This window comes from Eleutherodactylus coqui, chromosome 13 (assembly GCF_035609145.1).
Source record: "Eleutherodactylus coqui strain aEleCoq1 chromosome 13, aEleCoq1.hap1, whole genome shotgun sequence".
In the NCBI taxonomy this organism is placed as follows: Eukaryota; Metazoa; Chordata; class Amphibia; order Anura; family Eleutherodactylidae; genus Eleutherodactylus; species Eleutherodactylus coqui.
In genome coordinates this window covers 22,051,665-22,075,707 of record NC_089849.1, presented here as the reverse complement: position 1 = coordinate 22,075,707, position 24,043 = coordinate 22,051,665, and the positions used below count along the sequence as shown (strand labels likewise).

The 24,043-nt window shown below is 45.2% G+C and overlaps 1 protein-coding gene across 1 annotated transcript in view; it reads left to right on the top strand.

Moving 5' to 3' along the window:
• GDAP1L1 (ganglioside induced differentiation associated protein 1 like 1) overlaps positions 1 to 23,745 on the top strand; it is a 58,385-nt gene extending 34,640 nt beyond the window's left edge. The window contains exons 3-6 of the mRNA XM_066588245.1: positions 11,736 to 11,909; positions 12,360 to 12,454; positions 14,162 to 14,276; positions 22,978 to 23,745. Of these exons, the coding sequence (XP_066444342.1) occupies positions 11,736 to 11,909; positions 12,360 to 12,454; positions 14,162 to 14,276; positions 22,978 to 23,321 (728 nt within the window). The 3' untranslated portion in view covers positions 23,322 to 23,745. The remainder of the gene's footprint in view (positions 1 to 11,735; positions 11,910 to 12,359; positions 12,455 to 14,161; positions 14,277 to 22,977) is intronic.
• The last annotated feature ends 298 nt before the right edge of the window (positions 23,746 to 24,043 follow it).

Genomic DNA, 24,043 nt, shown 5'->3' with positions numbered 1-24,043 from the left:
ACTGTTGATGGGGGTCTTATCTGTGCAATCAAGTCTCACACCTCCCATTCACGCATAAATCCTGGGGAATAATTTAACCCAGTATTCAGCGTGTCAAAGGTTGTTATCAATTTATACTCCCAAATTCTTCTGTGGTTTTGTGACTTGAAACCACCCTTCAATATCAAAACTCTCATATCTCCTATGTCATGTCCATGGTTAGAGAAGTGTTCGGCCACAGGTAATTCTCTTCTTCTGTGTTCAATCGTGTGGCGATGAGATCTCATCCTGGCTTTGAGTTTCTGTCCTGTTTCTCCAACATAAAGACCCCTAACAGGACATTTACTGCACATGATCAGGTACACAACATTGGACGAGGAACATGTGAATGTCCCCTGGATCTTATAGTCCTGCTGTGTGTTGGGGATCCGTATCCTGTCCGCAGTCAGTACATGTGAGCAGGTCTTGTAGCTCCTTACATTACAGGGATAAGTTCTTATTTGTGTGTCAGAGGACAATGCACTCCTGATTATAAAGTTCCTCAAGTTAGGAGGTTGCCTGTAACACAGAAGCGGAGGGTCCGGGAATATGGTTTTCAGACGGTCATCCTTGTGCAGGGTATGGTGGAGTTTTCTTGCGGTTTTCCTTAGTACCTCTAGTTGCGGATTGTAGGTCACTACTAGAGGCACACGATTGTTTCTTTCCTTCTCCTTGTATTGGAGTAGTTGACTTCTGGGTATCCTGGTGGCTCTGGTGATTTGGTCATCAATTGAGGTGGGATGGTAGCCCTGATTTATAAATGTTCTTTTAAGATGGTGTAAATGTTCCTCTCTGTCTGTTGGGTTGGAGCAGATCCGGTTGTATCTGATGGCCTGGCTGTAGACAATGGACTTTTTGATGTGTTTAGGATGGAAACTGTCCCATCTGAGGTATGTGGGCCGATCAATCGGTTTTCGGTACAGGGATGTCTGTATTGAGTTATTTGAAATCTTTATGGTGGTGTCCAAAAAGTTGATTTCTGTATGCGAGTAGCTTAATGTCAGGTTTATGGTGGGGTGGAATGCATTGAATCTTTCATGGAATTTTATTAATTCTTGTTCGGTGTTGGTCCAGATGATCATGATGTCATCAATGTAGCGGAAGTAGGCCAATGGTTTGCTGGGGCAAGAGGCCAGAAAGTCACTCTCCAGTTTTGCCATAAAAAGGTTGGCATATTGCGGTGCCATTTTACTGCCCATGGCAGTCCCTGTGAGTTGCAGGAATTTCTCTTTGCCAAAGGAGAAATAATTGTGTGTGAGAATGAATCTTGTGAGTTGTAGCACTGCATCAGAGGCGACCCCATTGGCCTCAAGGTGCGCCTGGCAGGCAGTCAGTCCATCCTCGTGTGGGATGTTGGAATATAAGGATTCCACATCCATAGTGGCCAGGATGGTGCCATTGGGGAGGGGACCTACGGTTGACAGTTTGTTCAGTAGGTCCGTGGTGTCTTGCAGGTAGCTGGTTGTGTTTCTCACCAGTGGTTTGAGGATGCCTTCCACCCATCCTGAGATTCCTTCAGTGAGGGTTCCCACACCTGAGATAATCGGTCTTCCTGGGTTGCCAGCTTTGTGTAGTTTTGGAAGCATGTAGAATGTCCCCACCTTGGGGTTCTCCGGTATCAAGTCCAGAAGTTTTGTGGAGCCCACAGACAGGCTTCTAATGACCCTTCTCAATTCCCTCACATATTTCTGAGTCGGGTCTTGATTCAGTTTAGTGTAGTATCTGGTGTCCGTCAGCTGTCTGTTTGCTTCCTTTTTGTAGTCCGATGTGTTCATGAGGACTATAGCACCACCCTTATCTGCAGGCTTAATTGTGATTTCCTTGTTGCTCTTAAGTGCATGGATGGCCCTTCTTTCCTGCATATTGATATTAAATGTTTCACTTCCATGCTTGTCCAGTATAGTGGATTGCACTGCATGCCTAAAGGAGTCTATGTATTTGTCCAAAGTGCGACTCCGGCCAGGCCTGTTGACCTTTCCCCCCCCCTCCAACAGTAATTTAGAGACCATAAAACTTTCACTCCGCTATCAGTGCCTAGACAAAAAAAGTTTGTTTTCTGGTTTGCAGAATTCCTTTTAAGTGCGAACCAATCACATCCATATCTGTGCCTTGTCATAAGTATGTATGTTATAAGTGTGTATAAATATGCATGCCTCTTCAGATCCAATCCATTTAAGCCGGAAGAAGTACCCTGCGTTGGTACGAAAGCTCGCTATTATTACATCATGTATTTTTGTTAGCCATTAAAAGGTATCATATCTACAAGATTACGTCGTTTCTCTTGCTGAGAACAATCACATTTTGCTCTCCTTTGACAGGCTCAGCAACCAGTCGCCTATACTCTTATACAGCATTTCCCTTCCTAGAATTAGTCCTGTATGGTCATGCACAGTTCCAGTAGAGGCTGTTATACTATGGAACCCCTGGGTGTCAGGGTTTGGGAACCACGATTCAAGAATCCACACAGAGGAGTTGACCGCATAGCGGTCACTGCTCACCTTCTCCTCAGCACCAGTAGCATGGAACGACCGGGTTGCCGATATGGGGGTTACGGGTGGCAGCAGTTGCTTGCTTGACTGCTCATAGTACAACTTTTGGAGGCACAATTACTTCCTCCGTTTCCTTGGGTTGTAATACAGTAGCCAAGACTTGGTTCAGCCACAAGAGTCTGGCACAGGACCTTAAAACTCACACTAGTAGAGGCCTACTCGCAGTTTTCAGTAGGTGATGCATCCACTCTACGGCAACATCTACCAACACCTACTCACTCTAACTACACAGCTCAATTTTTGGGCTGCTCTATTAAAGCAGTGGATCCGGGAAAAGGCTGGTCTCTCTCCCTGTCCACCAGAGGGGACCAAGGTGGTGAGACGGCTCGTGGCACTGGAGTTGGCTTCAGGGTCTACCCTGTCTGTACCGATGCTTGCACCTTCACCCGGGTCATAGTGGCATCATCAGCAATCTAGGGTATGGATGTGAGGAGGGCTTCATGCTCAGGCTCTGGCCACTCTAGACTGGGCTTTGGCTGTTGCAGTATCTCTTTAAAATGCCCCCATGACATGACCATAAACCTAGAGCTCCTGGGGTACACGATAGAGGCTCTTTCTCCAGACATATTGCCAAATGGGTTGATGATATCCGTCAGTCTTTCAAACAAGGCCGGTGATCTGGCCGTAAGAACAGTCTGTTTGACAAAGCTATAAGCAGACTCCGTTTCATGGACGGAGTATAGTAAAAGTTCTCCCAGGTACTGGGCTATTGCACAACAGGCCTACCAGAGTTGGATTCCCATTTATGGCTGTTTATGATTTAGTGGAGCTGGTAGGATCCGTGAGAAGATCAAAGTCCGGCAGATTTCAGAATGCCTTCTGTGCCCATAGGGTCACAATCTCTTGCCCCGTTGGCTGTCCATTGGACTTTGGGCTCATTGACATGGGCGTGATTTCACTACGTATTACACACGCAATGCTTGCCCGCATAGTAAGAGGTGAATTGGGTCAATGAAAGTACGTTGATTTTAATTGATCCTTTCATACTAGCATATGTAGATTGCGAGTAGATATGGGCTTATTCCAACATGCCTATATCGGCCAAGTTTTCATGCCCGGACGATATACGCTGTCCCTCTCTGCAGGGGGAGGAGGTGGGCCAGAACGGGAGCAGTGCACTGAGCTCCCACCCCCTCTCCGCCCCTCAACACTGTTTGCAATGGGAGGGGCGGAATGGGGGTGGAGCTAAGTCCCACGCTGTCCCACCCCCTCCCATTGCAAATAGGGGTGGGGGCTCATTGCACTGCTCCCAGCCCGTCAGAATAAGCCCTTAGTGCGTAAAAAAGATTGCAGCATGCTATTTCACCACGTATCACCCGAGAACAGCCCTATTGTTCTCTATGGGGCGCGTATTTAACGCTGTCCATACGCAATACATTGAGTATGGGCGGTGTCACGTGCAGAATAGAACCTATTGATTTCAATGGGTTCATTCACACTTCTTTTTTTTGGCCCGTGGTTATCATGGGTGCGAAAAAATAGGACCTGCTCTATTTTGTGCATATTTGTGCACCAAAGACGTCTATGGGAGGTGCGCAAACACACATCTGCACGCGTGGGTATACCCGCGATCAGCAACATCACGTTAGGCTAACTAGCCATTTCAATCAGGGCGGGGTAATTACCCCTCCCGTGTGAACGAGCGGTGCCTGCGCAGGTACGCACAGTACTTGTGCAGGCACATGTGCAAAATACACTAGTTCTCTGTGCAGGATAAAGCATATTTTTATATATGGTCGTCTGACGAGACAGAGCGGGTGAAAAAAAAAAAAGAAGCGAGTCACACTGCGCTTGACAGTGTGTGTGAGATACGCTCTCATGCTTAGTGGACTATCGCTGCCATGCTTGGCGGTATCCGGCTCCCAAGGTGGTACCGCACTGTGTGATCCATGCACCGTTTTACGTATACACCCGTGTAAATGGGCTCTTCTTTGGCCTGTCTGTTTTTGAGGAGCTACTTCACGCCGCTCTTTCCCGCTCAACTTGTTGCCACATCCTGCAATACCCGGATACCAGAAGTGTGTCAATGCGCCAGACTCTGCTCTTCCCTGAATCACCCATGCTGCCCTTAAAGTGAAAGGAATGCACAAATTAGGAAAAGAACTAACCCAATAGCAATAGATAAGCCCCGCCGCCTCTGAGACTACCGCTGTGCAGCTCTGTCATCTGCTCCCCAGCCCCAAGAGTACAATTCTTCAAACAATAAAAACAGCATCGCTCTAACAAGTACCGTAATTAGTAGAGATGAGCAAGCCTACTCGGCCACGCCCCTTTTTCGCCCGAGTACCGCGATTTTCGAGTACTTCCGTACTCGGGCGAAAAGATTCGGGGGGCGCCGTGGGGGGTTGCAGCGGGGAGTGGGGGGGAGAGAGAGGGCTCCCCCCTGTTCCCCGCTGCTACCCCCCGCGCCGCCCCCCAAATCTTTTCACTGAAGTACTCGAAAATCGCGGCGCTCGATCGAGTAATTACTCGAAACGAGTACGTTCGCTCATCTCTAGTAATTAGACGGTACTACCCTGTTACAACTGCAGTAAAACACTCACCGTTACGGCCCTTTTACGCCGACGAATAAGTCGTTCAGATTCCCACATCCAGCAGAATGTGAATGATTGTCGTTCAGTATTAATGGACGCTGCGACTCAATGCCGAACAAGAATGTCCGCTCCTGGTTCGTAGTTCAGTTTCTGCATGCAGAAAACTAAAGGATGGTTCGGCCTGTGCAAACAGGCAGTATCACTTGAATGACTGCCTGTTTACTGTGAATGGAAGCGGGTGAGCCGGAATGATCCACGATCCGTTCTACCTCCATTCACTGATCGATGCTCATTCCTGAGTAAAAGAACAATTATCGCTGGGACGACCTGTGCGGCATGTGAACCCAATAGGTGGTCCTATGTAAAAGGGCCCATACTCTTAGGTAGCTCATTGGCTTGAGCCTTGAAGACACGCAAGACAATCATTAGTGTTGGCTCATTACAAGACCAATGGGAGTACTTGGAGAATGCAGGGGCTTTCTAGCTTTTATCTCAGCTGGTGGTGATTACACTTCATTAGATGTTGCCAGTGCCTAAATGTGGGGCACAGTTCTATGCCCTCTGGCATACAGGAAGAGGAAGTAGCAGCAGTTCCTATCCCATAGTCCTTCCTCGGAGGTCTCTTCCTCTCTTCTCCGTCCTCTCACTGGCACATCCTTGTCCTCTTTTGTCCCTGATGCACCTGGGTTTACATAGTCATGCCCTCTCAACCCTTCCGCCCTCTCGCAACTCCTTGTGCATGCAGCCTCTCAGTCTGTAGTCCAAGGGAACATTTGGCTGACTTCAGGAGTGCCACTACAATTCCTTGTTATAAAGACTTGTTTAAAGGGTCTTACATTGATTTGCAGAAATGCTGTCATCCAGTAGGTGGCGCTGCAGAGGTTTTGTTCCATCTTCCTTATCTGCATATATTTCCCAGATGAGCTTGCTTTATGTCTCCACACTCACCTCCTAGGTGCTCTCCTTAAAGGGGTTCTGTCATTGGAAAAACAAAAATTCTATACTTGCCTATTCCTCCCCCATCAGTCTTCTTACCGCATCTTCTCCTCGCCGATCTTCTGGCTCCTCCAGTCGGACGATTCTTCTATTTCCTGTGATGTAGCGTACATCGCCCTGTAGGAAGCAGAATGCTGAGAATGTACGCTACATCACAGGAAGAGGAGGATCCGGCCGGCTGGAGGCGACGTGACCTGGGGGACTGGAAGAGCCAAGAGAAGACCAGCGAGGAGAAGATGTGGTAAGAAGACTGATGGGGGAGGAATAAGTATTGATTTTTTTTTTTGTAATGACAAAACCCCTTTAACCCCTTAACGCTATAGGAAGTACAGTTACATCCTGCACCGCCAGGGTATATATGAAGAGAGATCTCTCTTTATATAATGCAGGCATCAGCTGTCCTTTACAGCCGGCGCCAGCCCGCAACAGCTCCGATAAGCTGCACGGATCATCGGAGCTGTTAAGTGTAATAAAAAGCGATCAAAAAGTCATATGTACTTCAGAATGGTACCAACGGAATCTACAGGACGTCCCGCAAAAATCGAGAACTTGCACAGCCATGTCGACAAAAAAATAAAAAAGTTTATGGTGGTCAAATATCTTTGAAAATAAATAAAAGTAGTACAGCAAAGAAAAAACCTCTATGAATTTGGTATCGCAGTAATCGTACCGACCCACAGAATAAAGTCATCAGGTCGTTTTTGTTGCAGTGTGTGCGCCGTAGAAACAAGACGCACCGAAAGATGGCGGAATTTCATTTTTTTTCCATTTCACTCCACTAAGAACTTTTTTTAAGTTTTTCAGTACATTATATGTAACATTAAATGGCACCATTAAAAATACAACTCGTCCCGCAAAAAACAAGCCTCATACAGCGACGTTCATGGATAAATAAAAGAGCTATGATTTTTTTTTTTTTTTTTTTAAAGGGGGAAGAAAAGCAAAAAATGGAAAAAAAAAGGGGGCCATGTCCTTAGGGCCTCTCACTAGCCAACCCAGAAACCTACTGCACATGGATGAGGGGCAAAACCCCCAAGCAGCTGTCTGTGTTTGGTTTTCTGGCAAATCATTGTTATTAAGACTTATTTACAGGGTCTGCCACTGATTTGCAGGAATGCTTCAAACCAATAGGTGGCGCTGTGGAGGTATTGTTCCATCTTTCTTTATTTCTAGTCACATTATGCGCCCCACTTCTCACTCTCCTGTGGCATCTGCAGGGCAGGTGAGGCACACAGCCAGCTGGCACTGGGAGTACTTTACCCTCCTGCACATTACTTATGGCCCGCTTTGTAAAAAAGCAGCCATGTTCTTCCAGTCTCAAACCTCATGTCCACGGGCAAAATTGAATTGTGGAATCCGCGCAGATGATCCGCAGTCCAATATGCCCATAGACATTCATTGGGCATCCACAGATAATTAAATACTTGCGGATGTCATTTTATCCCGGCATGCGGATCGCAGCATGCTCCATTTTCTGCGGTTTCTCGCACGGACTGCTTCCATTGGAGTCAATGGAAGATGTCCGATCCGCGGCACGGCCGTGGATGACACTGTGACCATGCCGCGGATCCGTGGGAATGCAGGAGACGTTAAAAGAAAAAAGCGCAGTGCATGTGCGAGGCACACCGTCTGTGTGCCTGGACGCATCCACCGTGCAGATGCAGAAGAAAGAAGATCCTGCCGTGACGAAGGAGACGCCTCGTCCGGACAGGTGAGAAAATGTCTTTTTTGGGCTCATGGCTGCGGGCATGGCTGGAAACCACTGTGGGATTCTGCACTGGGAATCCATGCATGCCTGTGGACATGAGGCCTCATACAATCCATTGGAGGTGGAGAAAGATGCAGCGTTGGTGATGTATCTTGCATTTTTTGTAGCTGACTTTTTCTATCGCTTTGATAACATTGCCAGTCACCTGTGTTGTACTATTCATGGCATCCTTTGCAATAATGTGTAACTGACTGCCCTAAAAATAGTGCTGATCATTTTGCCAGTATACCACCAAAGTGCCAGTTGAAGGTTTAACCCTTTGCAATCCAATTTTAGATTCAGGGCTTCCTAGGGGGCTTTCTCTTTCTGCCATTATACAATGGCACCATCTGCTGGCTAGAGCCAGTACTGCGGTATGGGACATGCCGGAGAGAGACCCCCGACAACAGAGCAGCCAGTAATATACAGTAAGAATACCCTGCCGGACGTCTTCCGACATCGGAGCTGTACAGGCTTCAGTCAGAATGTCTGAAGACGTCAGACAGTGGATTGGAAAGGGTTAATATGTAGCATGTGCCACCATCACAGAGCATCGGTCGCCTGTCCTAACATGTCTGTTTTAGTAAATTGTTGTATTCCTCATGAAATAACAATTCCGGAGCTTCGTTTCTCATAATTCTGTGTTGTGCTGTTCCTCTGTTATTTCTCCTGGATATTTGTGAATACATTGACAACTGGGTGTTACCATTCTTCCTGTCAAATGGGTGTTTCCCTAAACAGACAGCACTGATTGGATAGTGTCAGTGTGCAGGGACACGCCCCCAACTGGTACCACCCAGACATCAAATTATTATTAAATATCAAGGATGAATAATAGAGTTCTAAGAAAAGATGCTTCAGGATTTAAGTAATTTATCACCGAGGCAGAAAAGTTCCCACTGGAACAACTTTAATCACTGTTGGGAACCACTAATAAATAAAATATAACTTTTATTAAAGAACTAATTAAAATAATGCGCAGCTTATATATGGTTCAAGATATTTCTATGCACTTATAGAACCGGGGTAGTATTGTGTTTGCACAATCAGTCGTACTTTTATAGATCTTGGACTAATATACCAAAACAGTCCAAGATCTAATAGATGATACGTGTATCGCAGCTTATTCACTGTGATCACCCATAAGTGAGTCTCTATTGGACATAGCTCATTTACTCTCGGACATGGTCACTGATGCAATCGACCATATCCGTTAAGATCCAGTAGTGCTCACTTATGTTACTTATAGTCCTCTAAGTATGGAGCCAAAGACTATGCATACCTCATACAGAACTCTATCAAGAGAGGAAGTGCATATATCAAAAGGCACTTCACTCACAATGAGCTGTTATATTATCAGTCGTACGTCTATAGTTCTTGGACTGGTATAATGTACTTTCAAAGTAGTTCAAGATCTAATAGATGATAGATGTGTCGCAGCTTATTTACTGTGAACAACAATTGTTCTCACACATTGTCATTGATGCAATAGACCATGTCTGTTGGGACCCGAAGGTGTTCACTTTTTCCTTATAGTTCTCTGAATTTAGAGTCAAAGATTATGCATGACTCATACAGAGCTCTATAAAGAATGGGAGTGCATGTATCAAGCAACCCTCCATTCACAGTGAGCTGTTGTGCTATCGGTCGTACGTTTATAGTTCTTGGACTGATATGACATATATTCAAGATAGTCCAAGATCTAACATGTGATAAGTGTATCGCAGCTTATTCACTGTGATCATCAATTATCATCAGACATGGTCATTGATATAATAGACCATATCTATTGAGATCCAGTGGTGCTTCCTTCTGTCACTTGTAGTTCTCTGAATCTAGAGCCAATGACTATACATGACTAATATAGAGTTCTATAGAGAGTGGGAGTGCGTGTATCAAAAAGCACTCCATTCACAGTGAGCTGTTATGCTGATAGTGCATTACCCCTTCTGGTTAAATAGAATAGTATCACCAAGCATAATAGCTATGTTGTGATTAATGCTTTCCAGTTTTTTAGTTTTTTAGTTTTTTAAGAGAGCTAAATTTTCTGCCTGTGATTTCCCCATTATTGGGGAATATGGGATAATATACATAAAAAACACAAAAATATCCCATTCCTCTTACTTTGGTTTTTTTCTAAGAAGAGTCTTTTTCTGCTTAGAAATCACAGGCAGAAAATTTAGCTCTCTTAAAAAACTAAAAAACTAAAAAACTGGAAAGCATTAATCACAACATAGCTATTATGCTTGGTGATACTATTCTATTTAACCAGAAGGGGTAATGCACTATCAGCATAACAGCTCACTGTGAATGGAGTGCTTTTTGATACACGCACTCCCACTCTCTATAGAACTCTATATTAGTCATGTATAGTCATTGGCTCTAGATTCAGAGAACTACAAGTGACAGAAGGAAGCACCACTGGATCTCAATAGATATGGTCTATTATATCAATGACCATGTCTGATGATAATTGATGATCACAGTGAATAAGCTGCGATACACTTATCACATGTTAGATCTTGGACTATCTTGAATATATGTCATATCAGTCCAAGAACTATAAACGTACGACCGATAGCACAACAGCTCACTGTGAATGGAGGGTTGCTTGATACATGCACTCCCATTCTTTATAGAGCTCTGTATGAGTCATGCATAATCTTTGACTCTAAATTCAGAGAACTATAAGGAAAAAGTGAACACCTTCGGGTCCCAACAGACATGGTCTATTGCATCAATGACAATGTGTGAGAACAATTGTTGTTCACAGTAAATAAGCTGCGACACATCTATCATCTATTAGATCTTGAACTACTTTGAAAGTACATTATACCAGTCCAAGAACTATAGACGTACGACTGATAATATAACAGCTCATTGTGAGTGAAGTGCCTTTTGATATATGCACTTCCTCTCTTGATAGAGTTCTGTATGAGGTATGCATAGTCTTTGGCTCCATACTTAGAGGACTATAAGTAACATAAGTGAGCACTACTGGATCTTAACGGATATGGTCGATTGCATCAGTGACCATGTCCGAGAGTAAATGAGCTATGTCCAATAGAGACTCACTTATGGGTGATCACAGTGAATAAGCTGCGATACACGTATCATCTATTAGATCTTGGACTGTTTTGGTATATTAGTCCAAGATCTATAAAAGTACGACTGATTGTGCAAACACAATACTACCCCGGTTCTATAAGTGCATAGAAATATCTTGAACCATATATAAGCTGCGCATTATTTTAATTAGTTCTTTAATAAAAGTTATATTTTATTTATTAGTGGTTCCCAACAGTGATTAAAGGATTTAAGTAATATACAAGTATGTTATTACACTACATGTTTTTGGAGAGCTGATCGGTCCCCTTTAATAATGTGTGCTGTCTGAATCTTCAAGTGGATTACTGTGTAGATAGCAGCCTTTTCGGTGCCTTTGACTAGCTAACTGGCTCAGCCTTTGGAGTTTGCACTAGAAAAGGACCTGTTAAAGGGGTTGTCAGGGAAGTGACCTGTGGTGTCTGAACCTCCATTTACAGGTGGGTTCCAACACTGCAGCACATGGTATGGACCCTCTCTGTGCCCATTACCATTGAAGGGCATTAGTATTGTAATAACTAAGCCAGTCCCCTTCTCTATTTCTGCATTGGCCAATGGGTCTGGCTTAGTTATTAAGATGAGCCTAGTAACCAGCCCTTCCGATGACATGAGGAGCGATACCATGTGACACAGTGTCAGAACCTGGTCGGAAGTGGAAGTTCCGTCCCAACAGGTCGGGGTAAGGAGTTCGCCTCCCTAGACAACACCTTTAAATCTTAAATGGAAAAATCTAGAGCATGATGGTTTGTGGCCTTTGATATAACACATGTTGTATTTGCATTCTAGAACTTATTCCGCAGTTAATACCAGAAGCTGGAAGCCTACTTCACTCCAGGGTTCTTCAATACAGAGAAACCCTAGAGAGCCTGCCAATGGATGCCTACACGCATGGATGTATTCTTCACCCGGAGCTCACCATAGATTCCATGATCCCAAAGTACGCCACCGCTGAGATTCGCCGTAAGTGGCCATGTTAGCTGGCTGCCTTTTAGGAAGACCTTTAGAAGTCAGTGACAAGAGGCATCAATAAGTAGGAAGTGTTGTAAGCTGTGATCCTTGTTTTAGGGGGTGGAACCCTAAATGACCATTAGTTACTCATATTTAGCTCCCTTCCATATATGTCCTATGGTAACCACAAGTGGTCAGGTCTTCAAAAACACCATCTAAATGGCTCTTCTGTGCTTGTCAGATGATAGGATTGCCCTGCTTACTAGGAATGTAACTCTTTACTGAAAAGCTGGTCATTATGTAGACCACTAACATCCATATGACCTACTAGGTCCATCTAGTATTGATGAGGTCTCTTACAGAAGACTTCCTTTTTCTTCTAACACCAAGAGCAACATCCATCTTGACTCTTCCTTTTTCTTTCAACTGAAATATTCATATTTCTCATCATTGACTCCTCAGGGCACCTTGCCAACGCCACAACCGAACTCTTGAAACTTGACCATGAAGATCCTCAACTAACAGAGCCATACCTTTCCAAACACAAAAAGCTCATGGTGAGTTATAGAATCATCATCATACAATACTCTTATTTAAAAGCAGACAACCTCTTTCTATACGTCCAATGAGGTCAGGGACCCCCTTTATTAGCCAGAGCAGAAAGCCACCAGAAATAGAGGCTCTTGCTTAGTCTGTTTCACGGCATCCATGTATCATATCACTTCAGTGGGCACCATATAATGCTTTATTCCCCCATAGTTTTTCTCTATATACCTTCTTTCTAATTCAGAGTCTTAACCAAGACTTTACACTTCACTACAATGACTTAGTGAAATTCAAGACGTCTCTGATCCTGACTGAGACTTGTGGTTGTCCCTGCTAGTCTGCACACATGACCACCATTTCAGACTGGGAAACTACATTTCTCAGAAGCCCCCTGTATCTTCTTCCAGACCCCTTCAGCCTCCTTCAAGTATTATAAGCCACAATTCTCTTGGTGGATGCCAAAAAAAACCTCTCCATATCTATAACATGCAGTGAAATGGGTAGGGCCAAGTAAATGTATAGACATCACATTCCAGGTTCAGCCACGGCTCGCTTACATTCCACTTATGCTCTTGTCCATTTAGAAGAAGGGCAATGCACTAGGGAGAATACCAACAGCAAGGGATCAGCAGTTGACCCTGGAGTAGTATATATCTACGGATTTACTCTACTCTTATCATTTCCCTGCTTCTTCTACATATGGAGATCATTTTTTAGAGTTCACCCATATTGTGCTGTGAACTGTGGCTGATACTACTCTAATTAGCGGTGATACAAGTTCGGGCATGTTGTATGATTGTCACAGTATTTCCTGCACATGTTGGGCTGTAGCTGTAAACACAGTCCAGTGGTTACTACAGAAAGCCAACCTTGGGCAAGCATCGTGTGTACTTTGTACCGTACATACTCACTCTGTGCAGAGGATTCGACAAAACCGCGCATGCGTGAGCTCGCTGCTCAGGGAAAGAGCAATCCACTGAAGAAACAGAAGATCTCCGTCAACAGGATTGACTGAAGACTACTGGTATGCTATAGTAACAAGTCCACAAAGAAGGGGGGTGGGGGGTTGTGGGAAATTGTAGATGGTCTAAACATTTTGGGCGATTGATTGTATCTGCATTTATTATTCCTTTTACATGTATGGGACAATGAGGGATACGTCTGATTGTGAGAATACACCTATAAAGGCCAGTAATGTGATTTCGACCTTAGTGCCAAGTTTCACTAATACTGTGACATCCCTGGTGCCACAACAATATGCCACGTCCAGAGAGCTTGAGAGCCACTTGTGGTTCTTAAGCCACGAGTTGAGGAACATTGCCACCAAGACGTGAAGTCTTGGGACCTGTACCAACCATCTACTACTCACTAATAGTAACTAACAGTGGCGTGTAGGGGTAGTAGATGATACTAAAAGAGCCTTATCTCCCAGGGAACAATAGGATCGGGTGTTCAATATTTAACGTCCCCAATCTTTCTTGCCCGTAACATCATCTAGTGGGGGAAAGCTGAGCAGCCCCAATACACATTAGAAAGTCATCTAGCCTCACCATTATCAACGGCATCGGACAACTAAACACTAATGTGTATGGGCCTTAAGGCCCATGGTGGTTCAAACAGTCACTACGTTCATCCATGCCTATATATAATAGTATCCTCAATGGTCATAGTCCCATAATCCATATGTCTAATGCTGGTATTCCTGTTAATTTGTTAAGGCGAAAATCCTGGAACATGACAACGTGAACAACTTGAAGAAAATCCTAATTGAACTAGCTATGGTCTTAGATCAGATTGAAGCTGAGCTGGAGAAGAGGAAAATTGAGTATGAAGGTAAATAGTCACATGTTCTTTGTAGAAGACGAGACCATCCATGAGAACCTAATCTTCATACATAATCATCATTTGGTTTGGGGTACAGTGCTGTGAACGGTAACATTTATGGCACGTATGGTCTTACCTTTTGGTCTCACCAGTCCGATATTATCAGCAAAAGATACATTAAAGTGGAGATCCTCATTTAAAGATAGAGTAACATATTACATTTTTCCAATCAACTTTTATTTTCTGATTGTAAAATGTTTTTATTCTGTTGTCTGTACATGACTGTGGGGGCGGCCATCTTGCATTTAACAGCATTTAGAGCCTTTAAAGATTTCCTGTACAGCAGACCCATTGAGTTGTATGGGAGACTGTTCTAGACATGATCTGTGACCTCTGCGAGGTTAATTTTGCAGGAGGGGGGAGTAGATAGTTACAGCTTGTCATCTATTATGGCCGCCTGCACACAGGCGGAAATCCCGCGGGATTTCCGCCACTGAAAGTTTGCATAGGCGTGCATTACAATACGCACTCCTATGCAGATGGCCGCGGTTTGGCCGCGCGAAATCTCGCGCGGCAAACAAACCGCGGCATGTCCTATTTTTGTGCGGGGCACGCACTCACCCGGCCGCCGGCTCCGGTCTGCACTGCAGCCGGCACATGAAAGAGCCGGGGCCGCCAGGCGCGGGTGAGTACGCGCTCGTCCCTGCAGGCTCTCAGGTCGGGTCCCGCGGTGAGAATTCTGCAGGCGGCCTATGAATGGTGGATCCTGTGTCATCTACATATAGGTGTTACCTCTCAGTGTAATCCTGCCTGTGATGTAAGTGAGATGACTGCTGCAAAGCTTTTTTAGTTTTGTTTTCTTTTTTATATATAGATTGTGACGGAAAATTTTAAAAAAAAATCACCACAAATTCTTAAATATGTTTAACACAAAAATGTTACTTCTATATCAGGTCATTTTCTATTGACACCCCCTCCCCCATCCCTTTTCCTTAATGGGCCTTTTACATGGTGTTGTGATCCTTTTGACCAGTGATCATCCACTGGGCCTTTGTACAAGTTGATTTAGACTCTATAGTGAGATAAATGATTGCTCATATGACCCATAGAGTTTCATCATTGTTGGCAGCACATCCCTGTCCACGAGGGAAGATGTGCTGCCGACAACGGTGCTTTTTTGTGCCGCTCAAAAGATGCAAATCACCTGAAGATCAGGGCTCTTCTAAATGAGCACATATACGACGCGTTTTCATGTCCGGGCGTATATACGCGCCCACAAGAGGCATTGATTTTCAATGCATCCATTTACATGCGCAAATATACGGCACGTAAATACACCAGCAGTGTGAAAATTAGAACACATATGCGTCCGGGACATATACACTCAGCCAAAAAATAGCTCTGGAACTATGTTTTGGACGGCGGGTCCCATAGACTCCTATGGGAGCAGGGAAAGAAGAGAGGGGGAGGCATTTATGCAGCGTCCAACGCTGCGAAAAACTTACAGGTGCCTCTATATAGGCACTGGAAGGTATTCCGAGGATTTTGGCAGAGCAAGGGATTTCCGGGGTGCGGCGTATTTTTTCCGCTAAAAACGACGCCCGCAGTCGTGTGAATGGACGAGAAAACGCTGGCTGTGATCGCGGAAAAACACCCATTCGGGCACTTATACGGAGCGGGCGTAAAAGCGCTGTCGCCATTTATGCACTCGTGTGAAAGAGCCCCCAGGCAAACGAATATTCCTAGGAATGTTATCGCCCAACCACCAGGCCGTGTAAAAGGCCCTAAAATGACCATTGACTGTAAAGTCCAGTATAGATACTTGTGTCTGTGGATAACGGATATCATGCTGAATTTGAGATCTGTTGTGTTTGCGCGCAGCACATTGAAGACAAGTCCTCTTTGCTTTGCTTTAAAGTGAATGCCCACAGCTTAAATCATTGTATCGAACAGCACAAAGACCATTTTAATTAGCAAACCAAACCCAGCAAAAAGCAAAATCAATAATTGCCTTAATTTCCTGTTCATTATTACAAAGTGAATGCCCGGCCACCGGGATGTGAGGAGGCAGCGCTGTACAGTCCAGACAAGAGCTTCACTACCAGAATGCTGCAGTACAGGGATGCAGATCCCACTCACATCTACGGCATGTAGCACCGTGATCCCTGGGGGGGTTTGAGATCCATCATCCATCTTCCCCAATTACTCTATCACTCCAATTTCTCCCCCTCTTTGTCAATGGCAGTAACTGCCTGGCCCTCACCGATCAGACTCCTAAAAGGCACATGGATTGGATATGCCATAAACATTTGATCCGTTAGGGTCCAAACATTGGGATCCCCATTAATTCATAGTATAGGGTCCCTGGTCCACCTTTGCTGGCTATTATCACTGCCATTATACTCTACAGGAGATACATTGTCCCCACCATACTCAGAGCAGCTCCATCCTACTTGCTGTGACCCTCAAAGCTTCTACTCGAGTTATTATACCCACCGAATGGTTTACATCAGACAGTCAACATCAGGCAAATCTGTGCAGATTCCAGGGCCCACTAGGAGGGCCACATGGTGATCTACGTAAACATGCTCTATACTTGTAGTCATGCGGTAGAGAAAGGGGCTTGTAACGCCGTATTAAAGTGATTCCCCTTTAAAGAAAGAGTCATAGAACTAAATGAGTTCAAATAGGAAATTTACTTTATCGTTCTGCACAGTAGACTTGGTGGTTACAACTCTAATATAGGGCACAGATACTTCTTGGTTGCAGATGGAACAATGCCGCTATAGCGCCACCTATTAAAAGGCAGCATTCCTGCAAGTCATTGTCTATCCTTTTAACAGGCCTTGGAACAATGAATGGGAATATAAGCCAAAGTCAGAGTCTTCTCCAGAAGGGAAAGATAACCATGCATGGACAGTTTCCATGTTTTTGCTCCTCATCAGTGTACAGTAGGTTTCTGGCTGGCATCCAAAAACAGTCTGTCTGTACATGGTTCTTTTTTCATTTTGGTGAAGACTCTTGCTTTGACTTATATCCCCAATAGGCCCATTAAAAGGTCATAAATTGAGTTGCAGTAGTGCTGCCTTCTAATAGGTGGCGCTGTAGAGGCATTGTTCCGTCTCCCTTTACATACATTTCCCAGAGGAACATGTATGTCCTTATAAGTCTTCTCACATCTACTATGTGCTCCTCCTAAGCAGAAACTTTACTCCTCCTAACTCTTGGTTGCAGTTCATGCTGAGAGCCCTTCCCCACCAAACCCCTTCTATCCACCATGTTTCAGGATTGTACCAACCAGGTCATGCCACATGCCCCGAGGCAACCAACCTCCCGCTACACGCTGTCCACCAACCCTCCTGGACTGATGTCTCCGCTCTGCAGACCTCCCAGTACTCACCCCATGCAGACTTCTTGGGCTCCCTCTCTCTACCTGATTTGATTTTACCTTCCCCCATGTTAATGCTTAGAAAGAAAATGAATAATTGATGTGACCTTTCCTGAGTCTCATTAGGATCTGTTCCCCCAACTCCGCTGTGTAGTCAGTTATTAGCGTAGAAGGGCCCCCCACCCCACCATCCAGCCCTCTCCCGCCACGATCCCAGCAACCTGAGTGTTTAACCTAAAGGATGGCTTTAATGGTGTTAAGGACCGAGCTGCGATCAGCTTTCTCTTGCTGTATAGCAGGATGTCTGGTAATTGCTGGCTAATGCTTAGTAATCATATATAATATATACTGTATCTTCTTAAAGGGACATAAACATTAAAAGGGTCGACCTACAAAAACAACTAAGGTGTTTGATTGGTGGGAGTCTGACTGCTGGGACCCCCATCGATCAGTGGGGTCTCAGCAGTGTGAACCCTACTGATCAGATATTTATCACCTACACAAAGGATTCAACCTTGAGCTGGCTACCTGAACCAAGCGGGGATTGAACCAGCAACCTTCAAGTCAGGAACTTTCTTATTTTCTGGGAACCTCTAGGAAATTCTAAAAGGGGTTCTCCAGTTTTCCAGAACTGGGTCAGACTTCTTTAAAGGGGTTCTCCACTATCCAGCAGTCAGCATTGCCCCTATCGCTCCAACTGTGTTCAAGTAACAAAAAGAGCAGTACTTACCTGTCCTCTGCCATGTGGATGCAGTGCTGTAGCCCCGCAGTACTACTGGTGTTTATTGTGATGTCACCTGACTGCTGCAGCCAATCAGAGGCTGCAGCATCACCGTTCTGTATTCCTGGAATCATGACCCCCTAGAGAACAGGCGGTGACACTCCAGCCTCTGATTGACTACAGTGGTCAGGTGACTTCTGATGACATCATCTTGCACAACACACAGCACTGGATGGCAGAAGAGGGGTAAGTACTGCTTTTTTTGGTTATTTTATTAAAGTTGGAACTGAAATGGAAATGTTGTCCAGTCACCGAATAACCCCTTTAATAGCCTAAGAGAAGACATACTCAGCTTCCCTGCTCATTCTTCCGCTGTTGTTTTGCTGGTGCCTGGTCCTTGCTGGTCTTCATTTCCAGGTTCAGGGAACTAGCAATGACATCACCAGGCCATGTGACTGCTGCAACCAATCACTGGCTCCCTTCAGCTGCTTCTTGGAAGTTAAAATCAGAAGGGATTGAGCGGTGGTGGAACAAAAGCTGTAGAGGAGTGAAGAAGGGGAATATGTCTTTTGTCATGTTACTAGAGCAGATTTAGCTAAAAACTGAATTTGTTTCAAAATTCTGCTCATTTCCTGTTACCAAGAGCAGTGCATTGTGGGACCTCAGATGATTTAATGCTACATGTATTGTCTGTAAATTAGCAAGAATAGGGAACAGACACAACGTATGACTGCAGAATACGAAGTTAGTAGTTGGTGTTCAGACGCATAGAAGCTGTGTACCCCAAACGGTAGGGGACTTTTAATCAAGGCAAAGTTGCACAAAGTGTACATACCCTTTAAGGAGGTCAGCGGAGACAGTAGGTTATATGTAAATGAGAGGGATCACATAATGCAGCTTGTCACAGATAAGTAGACTTTGGGAAGTCATTTATGGATGCACCCGTTATCATTAGTTCATTAAGGCATATTATGGATCCTTGGATTGAAGGGGGTTTTCGAGATGAACAATCCTCAGGATAGGTCACCAATAGTTGATCATGTCTGCTGCTGGGGACCCCAGTCGATCAGCTGCTTTAGGGCCCGCTGTCAGCACCACGACACACGGATATGGAGTAGAAGCAGATCACTCTGACCCCTGTGTAGTGCCGGCGCTGGTAACCTCAGGCACCAGGGGCGTAACTATAGAGGATGCAGTTGCACCTGGGCCCAGGAGCCTTGGGGGGCCCATAAGGCTCAGTACTATGAATAAAGCATTATAGTTGGGGGCCCCGTTCCAGGTTTTGCATTGGGGCCCAGGAGCTTCAAGTTACGCCTCTGTCAGGCACAGTGAGAGCAGTGTCAGTCATTACACAGGGGTCAGAGCGATCTGCTTCCACGACAAACACTGTGTTGTGGCGCTGATAATGGGCGCACGAACAGCTGATCAGTCAGGGTCCCGAGTAACCGACCCCAGCTGATCAATTCATGACCTAACCCGAGGATTGGTTCATCAATAAGAATTGCCCCGAAAACTCCTTAAGGCCTCGTTCACACAGGCGACAAAGCTAAAAGTCGCATGTGTGTGAAGCCCATGCTTTCCTATGGGTTCCTTCACATTTGCGATGTTTTGTAGCATGTGACATTGCAAGTCCAAAACCTCACGGGTCCGGTGATATGCACACGACTCGTGAGGTTTTGTAGCCCATGATTCCTTATGGAACCTTTCTCTCTGTTGCATCGCACGAAAACGCGTTTTTTTTGTGCGATGCGATGCAACTTTGACAGTAGGAAATCCTATTGTCAAAGCCCTAACCTAAGCCGTAACTGCAGGGAAAAAAATATATACATCACCTTAGAAGCGCTGTCATCTTCGACCTGCAGCTAGGGCTTATTTTCGGGGTACGGTCTATATTTCAAGCCCTTTATAGTTGCAAGCCCTATTATATTATAGTCGCGTGATATTGTAGCACCACATGCGACTTTGTAACGCTACAAAATCGTGGTATTGCCACGAGTAAAGGATATGCGGTATTGCTGTGATTTTCTTGCGGCGATGCATTGTTGCCAGTGTTCAGGAGGCCTAAAAGCCTCTTTAGGCTGCATCCACATGGGTGACAGCGATATCCCTGCCATGTACACACGACTTTGTAGCTTCAGTGATGCTTTTTGGGGGTGGGGAATGTAGCATTGTGTCGCGGCTGCCCGCGATTTTCTCGCACAATTTTGTAGCAAGAAGGTTAACACTTTCCAATCCAATTTTGGATTCGGGGTTTCCTAAAAGGCTTTCTCTTTTTGCTGTTCTACAACGGTGCCATCTGCTGGCTAAAGCCAGTGTGTGCACCAGAGAGGCTCCGACAGTGGAGTGGCTGGCAATAGATGGTAAGAATACCCTGTCGGACGTCTTCTGACATTGGAGCTGTACGAGCTTCAATCAGAATGTAGGAAGACGTCAGACAGTGGATTGGAAAGGGTTAATAGGACTTTCTAATGTTAGAATCACAGCGCGATAAACAAGGCGGTTCCATAGGGACACATGGGCTACAAAACATTGCAATTCGTGGCTATATGGAGCAGGCCACGATTTTGTATTCTCTGGCTACAAAACATGGCTTGTGTTGAAGAACCCATAGGAAAGCAGGGGCTCCACATACATGTGATTTGTAGCACTGTTGCAACGCTACATAATCGCGCGAGAAAATCGCCCGTGTGGATACGGCCTCAGATTAATTCCACACGGGCGATCGTGATTTTGCCGCAAGAAAATCGCGGCCAAATCACATCTTTCTTCACTGGAATTTGTGAGCGTCAGCGATGTGTTTTTTTTTTTTTTTCATCGCTGCTGCCCGCGATATGATCGTGCGACCAATTCACGCAATTTTTTATTGCATAAGTCAATCACTAAAATCGCATCACAGCGCACATTTGTAGCGTTGCAATAAAAAGAACCCGCCATAGGAATACATGGAAGATTTAAAAGTAAATAAATCGCACATCGCAGAAAGATAGAGAAAGCCGCGATTTTATATAATCCCATCTGCAACAGCAGCTGCAGATATTCAAAGCAGATATCACCCATGCAAACTCTGCAGATCTTCCGTGCAGAAAATCCACGGCAAATTCGACCCGTGTGAACGTCCCCTAATAGGTAGGTAGGTGCGCAGCCAGCCTGGATCCCGCTATGTAGCAGAGCTTGTCTATATACTTTGTACGCTTCTCTCTGGCTCCCTCTTCTGGCACCTTTACCACATGACATCTGGTATAAATTACCTCTCAGATTTTGACCTTGCCGGTCATATCTGTTACTCTGTTCTTTTTTTATCTCACACGATCCTCTTCCTGTATTATTAATCTACAGTCCCATCTGTACGCCCCATCATACCACACACTGCAGAGTATACCATGCCATGGAGGTAGCGGAGCCGAATTTGTCATTTAAAGGGATAGTCCCACCTTGAGTGTTTATGACATTCTCTTGCCTGATAGGTGGGATTGATGCAAGAATGGGGGTCCCCTAAAAGGGTTTTATCAGGACAGGTTATACCTACTATGCGGAGAGTCCGGTCACAGCTCATCCGGTAATGTATGCCAGCGGTGGAATGTGCACCACTGCCCCTTTCACTTCAATGGGACCTCCGGCGGTGAGCTGTGGCCGGACCCTCCGCACGACAGGTAAACCCCATCTCAGGGGGTTGTATGTTAGGCTCATTTTATTAAGCAAGTCAGCCCCCTTCCAGCTGATGCAGAAACGGAGAAGAGGGCTGGTGTAATTATAGAAGTGAGCCTAACTGCCAGCTCTTCGAGGTGACATCACGGGCACAAGCGATTATCAGACGTCGTTTTCACAACCGTCCGATATACGCTACCATCTGATGCCTTGGATTCCAATGCATCACATCAGATCACATAGGCATATTCCCGCGGCATAAAAGCTCTGGGCAGGAAGCCGGCCAGACCATGGCCGCTGCCATTGACTCCTATAGGCTGACAGCGGCCGGAGAAGGGAGGTGGGAGGGAGTTTAGCAGCGTGACTGCTAAACTCCCTCCGCTTTCTCTTCTCTTCTCTCCACCCTTTGCAATGGGAGGGGGCGGGGCGGAGGCGGTCTTTAAGGCCTAGAATGGGCTTGTCATTAAAGGGTTAACCCCTTCCAATCCGCTGTCTGAAGACATTATGATTTAAGGTTGTACAGCTCCGATGTTGGTAGACGTCCGTCGGGGTTCTCTTACTGTATATTGCCAGCCTCTCTGCTGTCGGAGCCTATCCAATGTGTCACCTCATGCAGTACTGGCTTTAGCCAGCAGATAGCGCCGTCATATAACGGCAGAAAAAGAGTAAGCCCCCTAGGAAAACCAGGATACAAATTCGATTGGAAAGGGTTAAGGAGAGTTTGCCGATACTTTATTTATTGCATACTGATGTTGAGCACATTATTCTCGTTTTATAGCCAAAGTAGAATTTTGCTTGCACAATGTTACAACCATTTGTCATAGATTCCCAGAATCCTTTGCTCTCTAGTAATAAGGAATCCGCAAAATTCAAGGTTGAGCTTTGGATGTAAATGGAGAAGAAAAATGATGTCACCCACCGTCATCAGGCAAATAATGATTTTGTTTCTTCCTTAGGCCGAAAATGTGAGCTGTGGCTTTGTGGGAACACGTTCACGCTAGCCGACATCCTTCTAGGAGCCACGTTGCATCGACTCAAGTTCCTGGGACTTTCCAAAAAACACTGGGAAGATGGGAGCAGACCAAACTTACAGTCCTACTTCGAGAGAATACAGAAGCGCTATGCATTCCGGAGAGTACTGGGCGACATCCACACCACTCTCCTATCAGCTGTTCTACCCAACGCATTCCGCCTCGTCAAACGGAAACCGCCATCTTTCTTCGGGGCATCTTTCCTTATGGGGTCACTAGGGGGGATGGGATATTTTGCCTACTGGTATTTAAAGAAGAAATACATCTAATGACTTAGCGTGTCCTTAGTTTGATGTCTCTGTGCTATGTGTTATAATTCAGCCGAGTACCAGAAACTGGAACAATCGTCGCCATGAAATATCCTTAACGCTAATGTAAACATTCCATGATAGAGAACAAGTAGACCTGATATTGCAAAACGACCGCTAGATTCGCAAATGACTTTTGTAGAGAATCAAAAAAAAAATCTATAAATTGATAAATGACGCAATCAAAAATTTCCTAAATTGCCGTTTTCCCTACAGGAGACCATAGACATAAAGATTGCCCCTCCCTCAGTGGGTTGTCCAATCTCCAGAATGCTTTTAAAGGGCATGTACTCCTTTAAATGAGTTTGACTAGGATTAGGAAAACATGGCTGCCTTCTTCCAGAAGCGACACCATACCTGTCCATGTGTTGTGTCTGGCATTGTAACTCGGTCCATTGAAATGAATATGGCTGAGCTGCAATACCACCATATAACCTGTAGACAGGTGTGGCGCTGTTTTTGGATAACTTTTAAAAGCATCTTAATTGAGACATCTAAGAAAAAAAATTTCTGAGGTGAGAACCTTTAAGGCGACCCTCCGGTTTTGGGATAAAATTCTGTCCCGGGACCAGAGGGGGAGGGGGTTACACTACCTGCAGTTATCCTTCCCTGCAGTCCCTTTGATCTGCTGGTCCGAGGTCCCATCTTCAGACTTCCAAGATGGCCACTGCAAACTTCAGACT